The 12,785-nt window shown below is 43.0% G+C and overlaps 1 protein-coding gene across 1 annotated transcript in view; it reads right to left on the reverse strand.

The window, feature by feature from the left end:
- LOC124146994 overlaps positions 1-12,785 on the reverse strand; it is a 68,126-nt gene that overhangs the window by 22,398 nt on the left and 32,943 nt on the right. The window contains exons 24-29 of the mRNA XM_048382967.1: positions 12,207-12,248; positions 3,921-4,073; positions 1,283-1,349; positions 1,075-1,165; positions 526-614; positions 151-228 (exon numbers count right to left, since the gene is read on the reverse strand). Coding sequence (XP_048238924.1) covers positions 151-228; positions 526-614; positions 1,075-1,165; positions 1,283-1,349; positions 3,921-4,073; positions 12,207-12,248 — 520 coding nt within the window. The remainder of the gene's footprint in view (positions 1-150; positions 229-525; positions 615-1,074; positions 1,166-1,282; positions 1,350-3,920; positions 4,074-12,206; positions 12,249-12,785) is intronic.

A 12,785-nucleotide genomic window follows, 5' to 3' on the forward strand; every position in this document is an offset into this window, starting at 1 on the left:
CCTATACACCAGAGGTGTGGCAATACCTACCCTATACATCAGAGTGGGGACAATACCTACCCTATACATCAGAGGTGGTGCAATACCTACCCTATACATCAGAGGTGTGACAATACCTACCCTATACATCAGAGGTGGTGCAATACCTACCATTAAATGCATGCTGGAAGTGAGTCTGTAACACAATAGTTTTGATGGCGGATCCTCCCCCGACTCTAAAGCCAACGTCTGTAAAACACACAGATATTTAAGTAGCATTTACAAGTTGGTTATGTAACTGTAACAAGATGGATTACACAGTTGAAGTGATACGTGGATGCAGGTTCGTTGCCTTATTTGGACAATAGCATATTTTATTATGCCAGTTTGAAGTGACTGGTGCTAAATTATGGCCAGGCACGTGTTCTGCAAAGAATAATTGTGCCAAAATAAACTTGAAACTTTGACACAACTTAACTATATCCACTGAGATTGTGAACTGAGTAATGTAGGCATGTGTTGTATAAACTGTAAGTAGTTAGGTACCGTCTGGTAGAGGTGTGGATGGGACACCTTGTGCCCAGGCAAACAAGAACACCTCTGACGCGCCTTGCTGACAGACACCAGGACATTTCCTGCAATAGAGGTGGGTTATATTGACATCACATCAATTTACACAACACTGAAGACGAACTCAGTCTGTATAGAAACAAACATAATCTAGTAGTATAATTTTATCCAAAAAAATGCTCAACATGAAACAGAAGCAGTCGAACCATAGGCTCAGTAGTTCACCTTTCTCGTTTGATATTCAGAGAGGTTCACGAGTGAAAAAAATTCGCGGTTATCGAGAACAAGCAAATACCCACTTTTAAAACATACTGTTCTCGTATTGCTAAAGCCCTTGACACAACATTGATAACTACACCGTCATTCAAGATAAGGATGTTCTAATTCATACGTATTTCACACACGTGTTGTTCTGTTTGTCACATATAAAACACAATAAAGATGGTTTGAGATTTAATCCCAGGCGATAAACACCCGATAATTTCTGCGAAACATGCATCAGTCCCCATAACCATAGCAACATACCACACATCAGTGTTCCTCGCTGGCTCACCGTCACAGCCATACAAGGCAATGTGATGAGCGGCAGTGTCGCCGGCAAGAACCTCAAACTTCACTGAAACACACAAAATCCATCAACACATGAGATTGTAGTGATGTAAAGGCGGGGTAACCAAGATTCGAACTCTTATGGTGGCAGTAAAGTTCCAGGACAATTGACCTATGTACTGACCTATGTACTCCGCCTCCCCGACTAGCCACTGGTCGCTGCTGTAGCTGGAGCACAGATGGGCGTCGGGCTGCAACACACAGAAGGTGAGATCACAGTGTTGGATAATAAACGTCGTAGGCGGGTGTGGAGGGACACCCCATGGGTTGATAATGTAATCATCCTTGCTCACTGTGTGGGTGCCATGCGGTGCTAGTTCATCCAGACTGCTAGGAGGGGTGGAGGGGTGTGTGTGTATGGGTGTGGTGGGGGGTGGAGGGTCATGTAGTTCTCTGTCACGAGGGTTCGGCACTGTTGGATTCTATCGGGAGGATGCAGCACTGCAGTCCTCTGTCAGGAGGATTCAGCACTGTTGGATTCTATCGGGAGGATTCAGCACTGTGCCCAATGTCAGGAGGATGCAGCACTGTAGTCCCCTTTCAGGAGGATTCAGCACTGTAGTCCCCTGTCAGGAGGATTTAGCACTGTAGTCCCCTGTCAGGAGGATTTAGCACTGTAGTCCCCTGTCAGGAGGATTCAGCACTGTAGTCCCCTGTCAGGAGGATTCAGCACTGTAGTCCCCTGTCAGGAGGATTCAGCACTGTAGTCCCCTAGCTGTCAGGAGGATTCAGCACTGTAGTCCCCTGTCAGGAGGATTCAGCACTGTAGTCCCCTGTCAGGAGGATTTAGCACTGTGCCCAATGTCAGGAGGATGCAGCACTGTAGTTCTCTATCAGAAAGATTCAGCACTGTAGTCCCCTGTCAGGAGGATTTAGCACTGTAGTCCCCTGTCAGGAGGATTCAGCACTGTGGGATTCTGTCAGGAGGATTCAGCACTGTGGGATTCTGTCAGGAGGATTCAGCACTGTGAGATTCTGTCAGGAGGATTCAGCACTGTGGGATTCTGTCGGAAGGATTCAGCACCGTGGGATTCTGTCAGGAGGATTCAGCACTGTGGGATTCTGTCAGGAGGATTCAGCACTGTGGGATTCTGTCGGGATGATTCTGCACTGTAGTCCCCTGTCAGGAGGATTCAGCACTGTTGGATTCTGTCAGGAGGATTCAGCACTGTGGGATTCTGCCAGGAGGATTCAGCACTGTGGGATTATGTCAGGAGATTTCAGCATTGTGGGATTCTGTCAGGAGGATTCAGCACTGTGTGATTATGTCAGGAGGATTCAGCACTGTGGTCCCCTGCCAGGAGGATTCGGCACTGTGGGATTCTGTCAGGAGAATTCAGCACTGTGGGATTCTGTCAGGGGGATTCAGCACTGTAGTACCCTGTCAGGAGGATTCAGCACTGTGGGATTCTGTCGGGAGGATTCAGCACTGTGGGATTCTGTCAGGAGGATTCAGCACTGTAGTCCCCTGTTAGGAGAATTCAGCACTGTAGTCCCCTGTCAGGAGGACTCGGCACTGTGGTCCTCTATCAGAAAGATTCAGCACTGTAGTCCCCTGTCAGGAGGATTCAGCACTGTAGTCCCCTGTTAGGAGAATTCAGCACTGTAGTCCCCTGTCCGGAGGACTCGGCACTGTGGTCCTCTATCAGAAAGATTCAGCACTGTAGTCCCCTGTCAGGAGGATTCAGCACTGTGGGATTCTGTCAGGAGGATTCAGCACTGTAGTCCCCTGTTAGGAGAATTCAGCACTGTAGTCCCCTGTCAGGAGGACTCGGCACTGTGGTCCTCTATCAGAAAGATTCAGCACTGTAGTCCCCTGTCAGGAGGATTCAGCACTGTAGTCCCCTGTTAGGAGAATTCAGCACTGTAGTCCCCTGTCAGGAGGATTCAGCACTGTGGGATTCTGTCGGGAAGATTCTGCACTGTGGGATTCTGTCAGGAGGATTCAGCACTGTGGTCCCCTGTCAGGAGGACTCAGCACTGTGGGATTCTGTCAGGAGGATTAGGCACTGTGGGATTCTGTTGGGAAGATTCAGCACTGTGGGATTCTGTCAGGAGGATTCAGCACTGTGGGATTATGTCAGGAGGATTCTGCATTGTACTACTTTAGGACTGGCTTGCCAACTTCACTCAGTCGTTGGGAAACCTAATCGCTAACATTAACCCACAATGATGCTGGCAAACTAAGGATCGAGGCAATGTTTGGATTTGAAGCTAGGTACAGGCACTTGTATATCAAAGTGGTGCCACCTGTGCCACCACATATGTATGATGAAACAGCTGACGCTGATGGCATCGGTAATACGTCGTGCGTAGACTTGGCGACTTCTCCATTACAGAACATGACCCGGGGGTGGTCGCTGAGAGCCGCTGATATCAGGGACAGGGGGGTGTCTCAAGTGTCAGGTTTCAGACGATGTATGTCCGCAGATCGGGGAAAACTATGGCTCTTCGTTAATTCACATTCTTGGAGCATAATATCACCCCCTATAATCGGGACATATATAGCAGTTTCCATTTGGATATTCCTCGTCCGCATATACTAACTTCAGAAACGTAAACGGAAATAAACTGAAAAATTAAATTGGTTTTGGCAGATTGTAGTAACAGAGTATATACTTGAAAAAGTGTAAGTGAAACATATTTAGTTAAATACTAAACATGATATCTAATCTGATCTTAAAAAATAAAATATCTGAAAGATCGATAATCGTTTGTCGATGGCAGTCAGTTCAACAACAATGATCTAACTATGAACTTACCGAAGATGGGTGTGCCCCCTTCATCCTGATTTCAAACATTCTGGTATCCATGGGCAGCCGTCGTCTGGGTGTGGTCGTGTCGGGAAGCGTTATGCCTGGTGCCACAATGGCCAGGAACAACACACATCTGTACAGCGCCATCACAGAGGGGGCCTAGTTAGCACAGGCCACTACGACAAGACGAGACGGAATGTGTGGGAAATACGAAGGATGTATCTACTTAGTTATGTACGCAGGCAGGCTTCACGGCTGTTGGTATTAGGTCGCTAAACGAACCTGGCAACCAGTTGCTACATACAATGGCGTCCTAAGTAACCCCATGTCTGTCGGGGGCACAGGTGGACCGCTCATATCAGGCGCAGCAATTAGCTGCGAAGAGTTGCGTCCCTTGGGCACGCCAGAAACCTATGATTATGGGTTCGAATCCCGGTTCGCCCCGATTATGTTTCTCGGTTGGTCAGCACCATACCCGTGCTCGTGGGTTTCACCGAAGTGGTAAACGTCGGAGACCTGCATCACTTCGGGCTTTCCTCCCACATTAAGCTGACACGCCGTGATATAACTGTAATACTGTTAAAAGCGGCGTTAAACCCAACTCACTCACTCACTGAACCGATCTCAATTTGCTATCTAGCATCAGTCCTAGGTAGTTTTACAACATTTCCCCCCATCGTTTAACTAGTGTTGCTTTTGGCTACATTCTATATTAATAAATGAAAAGTTTTGAAAACTACGCCAAACTTTGTTCAATTTAAACATTATATTCACAACAGATATAAAATAGATGATTTTTTATAGCTGAGTGGATATCAGTGTGATTGAACGTACTAGTCAATTAGTGGATATGAGTGTGATTGAGTGTCTATGTCAATGAGTGGATGTGAGCGTGATTGAGAGTCTATGTCAATGAGTGGATGTGAGCGTGATTGAGAGTCTATGTCAATGAGTGGATGTGAGCGTGATTGAGAGTCTATGTCAATGAGTGGATGTGAACGTGATTGAGAGTCTATGTCAATGAGTGGATGTGAGCGTGATTGAGAGTCTATGTCAATGAGTGGATGTGAGCGTGATTGAGAGTCTATGTCAATGAGTGGATGTGAGCGTGATTGAGAGTCTATGTCAATGAGTGGATGTGAGTGTGATTGAGAGTCTATGTCAATGAGTGGATGTGAGTGTGATTGAGTGTCTATGTCAATGAGTGGATGTGAGTGTGATTGAGAGTCTATGTCAATGAGTGGATGTGAGTGTGATTGAACGTACTAGTCAATGAGTGGATGTGAGCGTGATTGAGTGTCTATGCCGATGAGTGGATGTGAGTGTGACTGAGTGTCTATGTCAATGAGCGGATGTGAGTGTGATTAAACGTACTAGTCAATAAGTGGATGTCAGCGTGAATGAGCGTCTATGTCGATGAGTGGATGTGAGTGTGAATGAGCGACTATGTCGATGAGTGGATCTGAGTGTGATTGAGTGTCTATGTCAATAAGTGGCTGCGAGTGTGATTGAACATACTAGTCAATGAGTGGATGTGAGTGTGATTGAGTGTCTATGCAAATAAGTCGATGTCAGCGTGAATGAGTGTCTATGTCAATGAGTGGATATGAGTGTGATTGAACGTACCAGTCAATAAGTGGATGTGAGTGTGAATGAGCGTCTATGTCGATGAGTGGATGTGAGTGTGAATGAGTGTCTATGTCGATGAGTTGATGTGAGTGTGATTGAACGTACCAGTCAATGAGTGGATGTGAGTGTGATTGAGTGTCTATGTCGATGAGTTGATGTGAGTGTGATTGAACGTACCAGTCAATGAGTGGATGTGAGCGTGATTGAGTGTCTATGTCGATGAGTGGATGTGAGTGTGATTGAACGTACCAGTCAATGATTGGATGTGAGCGTGATTGAGTGTCTATGCCGATGAGTGGATGTGAGTGTGATTGAACGTACCAGTCAATGAGTGGATGTGAGTGTGATTGAGTGTCTATGTCAATGAGCGGATGTGAGTGTGATTAAACGTACTAGTCAATAAGTGGATGTCAGCGTGAATGAGCGTCTATGTCGATGAGTGGATGTGAGTGTGATTGAACGTACTGGTCAATAAGTTGATGTGAGCGTGATTGAGTGTCTATGTCAATGCGCGGATGTGAGTGTGATTGAACGTACTAGTCAATGAGTGGGTGTGAATGTGATTGAGTGTCAATGTCGATGAGTGCATGTGAGTGTGATTGAACATACAAGTCAATGAGTTGATGTGAGTGTGTTTGAGTGTCTATGTCAATAAGTGGATGTGAGTGTGAATGAGCGACTATGTCGATGAGTGGATGTGAGTGTGATTGAGTGTCTATGTCAATAAGTGGCTGCGAGTGTGATTGAACATACTAGTCAATGAGTGGATGTGAGTGTGATTGAGTGTCTATGCAAATAAGTCGATGTCAGCGTGAATGAGTGTCTATGTCAATGAGTGGATATGAGTGTGATTGAACGTACCAGTCAATAAGTGGATGTGAGTGTGAATGAGCGACTATGTCGATGAGTGGATGTGAGTGTGAATGAGTGTCTATGTCGATGAGTTGATGTGAGTGTGATTGAACGTACCAGTCAATGAGTGGATGTGAGTGTGATTGAGTGTCAATGTCGATGAGTGCATGTGAGTGTGATTGAACGTACTAGTCAGTGAGTGCATGTGAGTGTGATTGAACGTACCAGTCAATAAGTGGATGTGAGTGTGAATGAGCGACTATGTCGATGAGTGGATGTGAGTGTGAATGAGTGTCTATGTCGATGAGTTGATGTGAGTGTGATTGAACGTACCAGTCAATGAGTGGATGTGAGTGTGATTGAGTGTCTATGTCGATGAGTGGATGTGAGTGTGATTGAACGTACCAGTCAATGAGTGGATGTGAGTGTGATTGAATGTACCAGTCAATGAGTGGATGTGTGTGTGATTGAACGTACCAGTCAATGAGTGGATGTGAGTGTGATTGAATGTACCAGTCAATGAGTGGATGTGAGTGTGATTGAATGTACCAGTCAATGAGTGGATGTGAGTGTGATTGAACGTACCAGTCAATGAGTGGATGTGAGTGTGATTGAATGTACCAGTCAATGAGTGGATGTGAGTGTGATTGAATGTACCAGTCAATGAGTGGATGTGAGTGTGATTGAATGTACCAGTCAATGAGTGGATGTGAGTGTGATTGAACGTACCAGTCAATGAGTGGATGTGAGTGTGATTGAACGTACCAGTCAGTGAGTGGATGTGAGTGTGATTGAACGTACCAGTCAATGAGTGGATGTGAGTGTGATTGAACGTACCAGTCAGTGAGTGGATGTGAGTGTGATTGAACGTACCAGTCAATGAGTGGATGTGAGTGTGATTGAATGTACCAGTCAATGAGTGGATGTGAGTGTGATTGAATGTACCAGTCAATGAGTGGATGTGAGTGTGATTGAACGTACCAGTCAATGAGTGGATGTGAGTGTGATTGAACGTACCAGTCAGTGAGTGGATGTGAGTGTGATTGAATGTACCAGTCAATGAGTGGATGTGAGTGTGAATGAACGTACCAGTCAGTGAGTGGATGTGAGTGTGATTGAATGTACCAGTCAATGAGTGGATGTGAGTGTGATTGAACGTACCAGTCAGTGAGTGGATGTGAGTGTGATTGAATGTACCAGTCAATGAGTGGATGTGAGTGTGATTGAACGTACCAGTCAGTGAGTGGATGTGAGTGTGATTGAACGTACTAGTCAATGAGTGGATGTGTGTGTGATTGAACGTACCAGTCAATGAGTGGATGTGTGTGTGATTGAACGTACTAGTCAATGAGTGGATGTGAGTGTGATTGAACGTACTAGTCAGTGAGTGCATGTGTGTGTGATTGAACGTACTAGTCAGTGAGTGCATGTGTGTGTGATTGAACGTACTAGTCAATGAGTGGATGTGAGTGTGATTGAACGTACTAGTCAGTGAGTGCATGTGTGTGTGATTGAACGTACTAGTCAATGAGTGGATGTGTGTGTGATTGAACGTACTAGTCAATGAGTGGATGTGAGTGTGATTGAACGTACTAGTCAGTGAGTGCATGTGTGTGTGATTGAATGTACCAGTCAATGAGTGGATGTGAGTGTGATTGAACGTACTAGTCAGTGAGTGCATGTGTGTGTGATTGAAAGTACCAGTCAATGAGTGGATGTGAGTGTGATTGAACGTACCAGTCAATGAGTGGATGTGAGTGTGATTGAACGTACCAGTCAATGAGTGGATGTGAGTGCGATTGAACGTACCAGTCAATGAGTGGATGTGAGTGTGATTGAACGTACCAGTCAATGAGTGGATGTGAGCGTGAATGATCATGAGTGTCTATGTCAATAAGTTGATGTGAGCAGGAATGAGTGTCTATGTCGATGAGTGGATGTGAGTGTGATTGAACGTACTAGTCAATAAGTGGATGTGAGTGTGATTGAGTGTCTATGTCAATAAGTGGATGTGAGTGAATGAGCATCTATGTCAATGAGTCAGGTACCATGACCTGAAATGAGGTCAAGTAACCTCAAGTAAAATCAAATCATCAGAAACGCACAGTGTATATTCATAAAATTAATTTATTTTGACATATATTTATACAATTTACACAAACAAAACATACAATAAAATATCTTTTCTTAATGTTGACAAACAACAGCACATTTTGATTTCTATATTTTATGATACAAACAGGTCGTAGAGGCTACTGTCCCTAACAGTGTACACAGGAGCTGCATACACAATATATCATATATATCAACAAATGAAATATCGTTAACACTAAAACATTAACTGCTCTTTTTTGGCATAAAAATATTTTTAAGAAACTGATACAATATCTATACATTTAAGATAAAGATTTCTCTAACAGAACAAGAAAAGTAACAAACTATTATATATAGTATTATACTCTTGGTGTTGGGAGTAGTTTCACCATCACAGTTGCCTCATGGAAATTGGATGTTTTAATTAATCCAAAACATGAAACAGACCAAGAACTACAAATAGCTTTAACCAGCTGTTCTGTCCCGCCACTGTAAAGAGATGAAGTAATTGTGCTATCTCTGCTTGCTTCTTAATGCTAAGAAAGTTTACTGCTCAAAAGAAATTAAGGAACACCCGATTGTTTCATGTGACTAGTTAATCTGTCCTGACCAGCTGTAGTTGTATGAAACAATCAGGGGTTCTTTACTTATTTGGAGTAGTATACACCAGGAAGACAACTACGTTCTACATAACAAGTGACTGCATTTCACCAACCTTCCATACAGCACAAACCAACCTACCCTTTCCTCAAAGAAAAATCGACCTACAACATAAATTGTCGACAATTGAAACCTGCTAAAAGAAAATTACACTTTCCTTTTATATCTGTTCAAAAAAGAATTCATATCAGCACCTGCACATATAGATGTGTATCTGTAAGTAATTAATAACAACAGCACATATATCTCCATATATATGTTGACATCTATTGTCTGCAGCCAAGCTGACTTAACATTGCTTGCCAAGGCATGAACGAAGTACTGTGTGGGTACTGGCTCTCGAGAGACTGCACACTATCACCGTGGGCAAGGCAGACACTGAGGTGGGTGAACAGGTGATTTCTCAAACAGCCATTACTTCATCAACACATGAGGAGGAACAGTCAGCATGTACATGGGCTGAAGAATGAAGTCATCAGTCAGTGTGATCAAGGGCTGGAATCTACAGTGTTCACTTGTTACTGGTGGTGGTAGTTGTGGGCATGGATTGCAGTGTGTACCACCAATATATCTGTATGTTTGCATATGTGGTAGAAAACTCGAAGTGTTTACATGGGAAATCTTTAATTGCTATCTTTCATAACATACAACCCAACAGATCTGCCAATCATCAAAAAATAAAAGCAGCCTCATTATTTTAAGTACAATAATCTTTAAGTAAAGCAAATTCTACACATAAAGCAATGGATTTTTTTTCAAATGTAAGGAAATTAAATAATCACTTTACTTACAGAAAATGGAATGTTTAAACAAAGTGTTTGCTACTGTTCAGAGACCTTGTGCATCAAAATATTTTACAAATTACATGAAAAAATAATTGTTTTCTTCATCTTACTTCACATCATAAGCTAAGGAAACATTTATTTGCCAATTTAACAGCTGACATTTCATTTTGATCTTTCAAAGACAACAAGCACTACAGAACATGAAACAGAGACGTGAATAACACGGACACACACAGAACATGTGCAAACAGGAACAATCCAAATGATACCCCGATACAACCATAATGACAAGGCTATGTTGTCAACACCAGGTGTCCATCACTAATGTACTGTCAACACCAGGTGTCCCTCACTAATGTATTGTCAACACCAGGCGTACCTCACTAATGTGTTGTCAACACCAGGTGTCCCTCACTAATGTATTGTCAACACCAGGCGTACCTCACTAATGTATTGTCAACACCAGGTGTCCCTCACTAATGTACTGTCAACACCAGGTGTCCCTCACTAATGCATTGTCAACACCAGGTGTCCCTCACTAATGTACTGTCAACACCTGGTGTCAATCACTAATGTACTGTCAACACCAGGTGTCCCTCACTAATGTATTGTCAACACCAGGCGTACCTCACTAATGTATTGTCAACACCAGGTGTCCCTCACTAATGTACTGTCAACACCAGGTGTCCCTCACTAATGCATTGTCAACACCAGGTGTCCCTCACTAATGTATTGTCAACACCAGGTGTCCCTCACTAATGTACTGTCAACACCAGGTGTCCCTCACTAATGTATTGTCAACACCAGGTGTCAATCACTAATTTGTTGTCAACACCAGGCGTACCTCACTAATGTATTGTCAACACCAGGCGTACCTCACTAATGTATTGTCAACACCAGGCGTATCTCACTAATGTATTGTCAACACCAGGTGTCCCTCACAAATGTACTCTCAATGATGATGGCCCAGTGTAACTGTCTCTCGTGTCCAAGCTGCGCTGGCATAATGCTCCACCACTCAACACTATATAGTCCTCTTGAAGTCCTCCTTGGAGCAATTGATCAGAAATTGTGTGACCGACTCACAGTTCAGCAAACAACAACACAATATTGGGCTTGAAAGAAGCAGAGTACATATGGAGTAGAAGGCATTAAAAACCTCACAGAACCTCAGCTGCAACGATGTCAGGAATACAGTCCCAAAATAATGTTTACTCTTCACCCACAGATGACAAAATGTCTAGCAACCCTTGAAGTGAGTGAAATTATTGAAGGATGGGAATTAAAAAAAATGTCAAAATAATTAACCATATCTCGCTGTGGCCTGCAACATGACAATGTGAGCATCACCTTCTGTTATTGGGGTATGATAATACACTAGGTCAGCCAGCCTACAGCTGTGAGATGTCTACACAGTGCTGCTCAAAATTGTAACTCATCACGTCTGTCACAATAAAAACTTAGTCAAGTGAATGAGTGAAGCTATTGTTATTAATACTATAGATTCTGATTTGATAGAAGCTGCCATTAAGATGATTAATTCTGACTTAGTAAATTAATTCTTCAGTGAGCTTTCATTCAAAGGCATAGTCCAGAAAGTAGAAGTTCTGGCAAGAGAAACTTTTTGTCAAAGGTTAATACTTTTTTTTGGTAATATTACGCGTTGAAAAGCAGGTGCTTAGAGGGAACAATAAACAAAGCATTACCTTAATAAATGCCCAACTGCTGAAGCTAGGTAATCAGTTTACCAGGTATCACTGTTATACCACTGGAATAATCTTACCAAGTGTAAGGTATGTGTAAATCCAAACTTCTGCAGCTATCAAGATAGCTTTTTCTAATAAATGTGTCCTGGTACCTCAAAACATGAAGAAATGTGTTGTTTAAACCTCACACACACTTACACTCATAAATAATACCAACATCAGCAGAGCTGCATCTGTCTTACGGAGCTGTTATACGCCAGATATTCCTCAACATAAACACAGTGTATCCTGTGCTCTACACACAACAGCACATATTGGTGGATACGTCTAACCTAGTGTGGCGACATCTGTACAAGTTACCTCTCAGAAACTAATGACAAAAACCTTCTGACCAATCAGAGGTGGACCGATGCAGGGATGACACGATACTTCACATCACTACAGTGTTGATATGTACAACATTTTGAAAGGGTAGCATTGTGAAACACCAAAAACTTTGATACAAAGAGAAACAGTCCAGGCCTTACAATGTGTGGATCATTAAGTGAAACTATTCAGCCACTTACATCCATCCTGTACTTCTCCTTCATTACAATGTCACTGCACATCTGTATCAAACAAACCACATGATACAGTGCCATCCATCTATGCCAGAATAATACTCTTCATTGGAAGCATTGCTATAACTCAAGAAGAATGGCTCATCTTGTGGCAATGCGTATCATGGCATGTATCATATATCGCTATCTGTGTATCGTCACATCGTAGAATTCACCACGCATCAGTACCAACACTGCATCATATTCAGTACATTGAAATCAGAATGTGATTGATCGCATGTGACAGCAACACCCAACAACTCTTAAACTAGTAAATCATCCATAATGATATGTACAAAAAGTCTATATGTGTGTTTCCCTTCGTTGCTGATTATATGTAACATGGAATGTAGAGCATGAATAGGAAAAAGCAAGGAACAAACTACATGACAGCTAAACACAATACTGCATGCAACACCACTTGCAGTCTCATATAATTGTGACCCATAAAAACAATGACTGAGCTTTCAACATCTGCATCAGTCATCAAAAAGTCATCTCGGCCTCTGTTACTTATCTCATGGTTTATTGACCTAATGATGAACT

The sequence above is a fragment of the Haliotis rufescens genome, unplaced genomic scaffold (genome assembly GCF_023055435.1).
Source record: "Haliotis rufescens isolate VD_foot unplaced genomic scaffold, xgHalRufe1.0.p SCAF_1, whole genome shotgun sequence".
Classification (NCBI taxonomy): domain Eukaryota; kingdom Metazoa; phylum Mollusca; class Gastropoda; order Lepetellida; family Haliotidae; genus Haliotis; species Haliotis rufescens.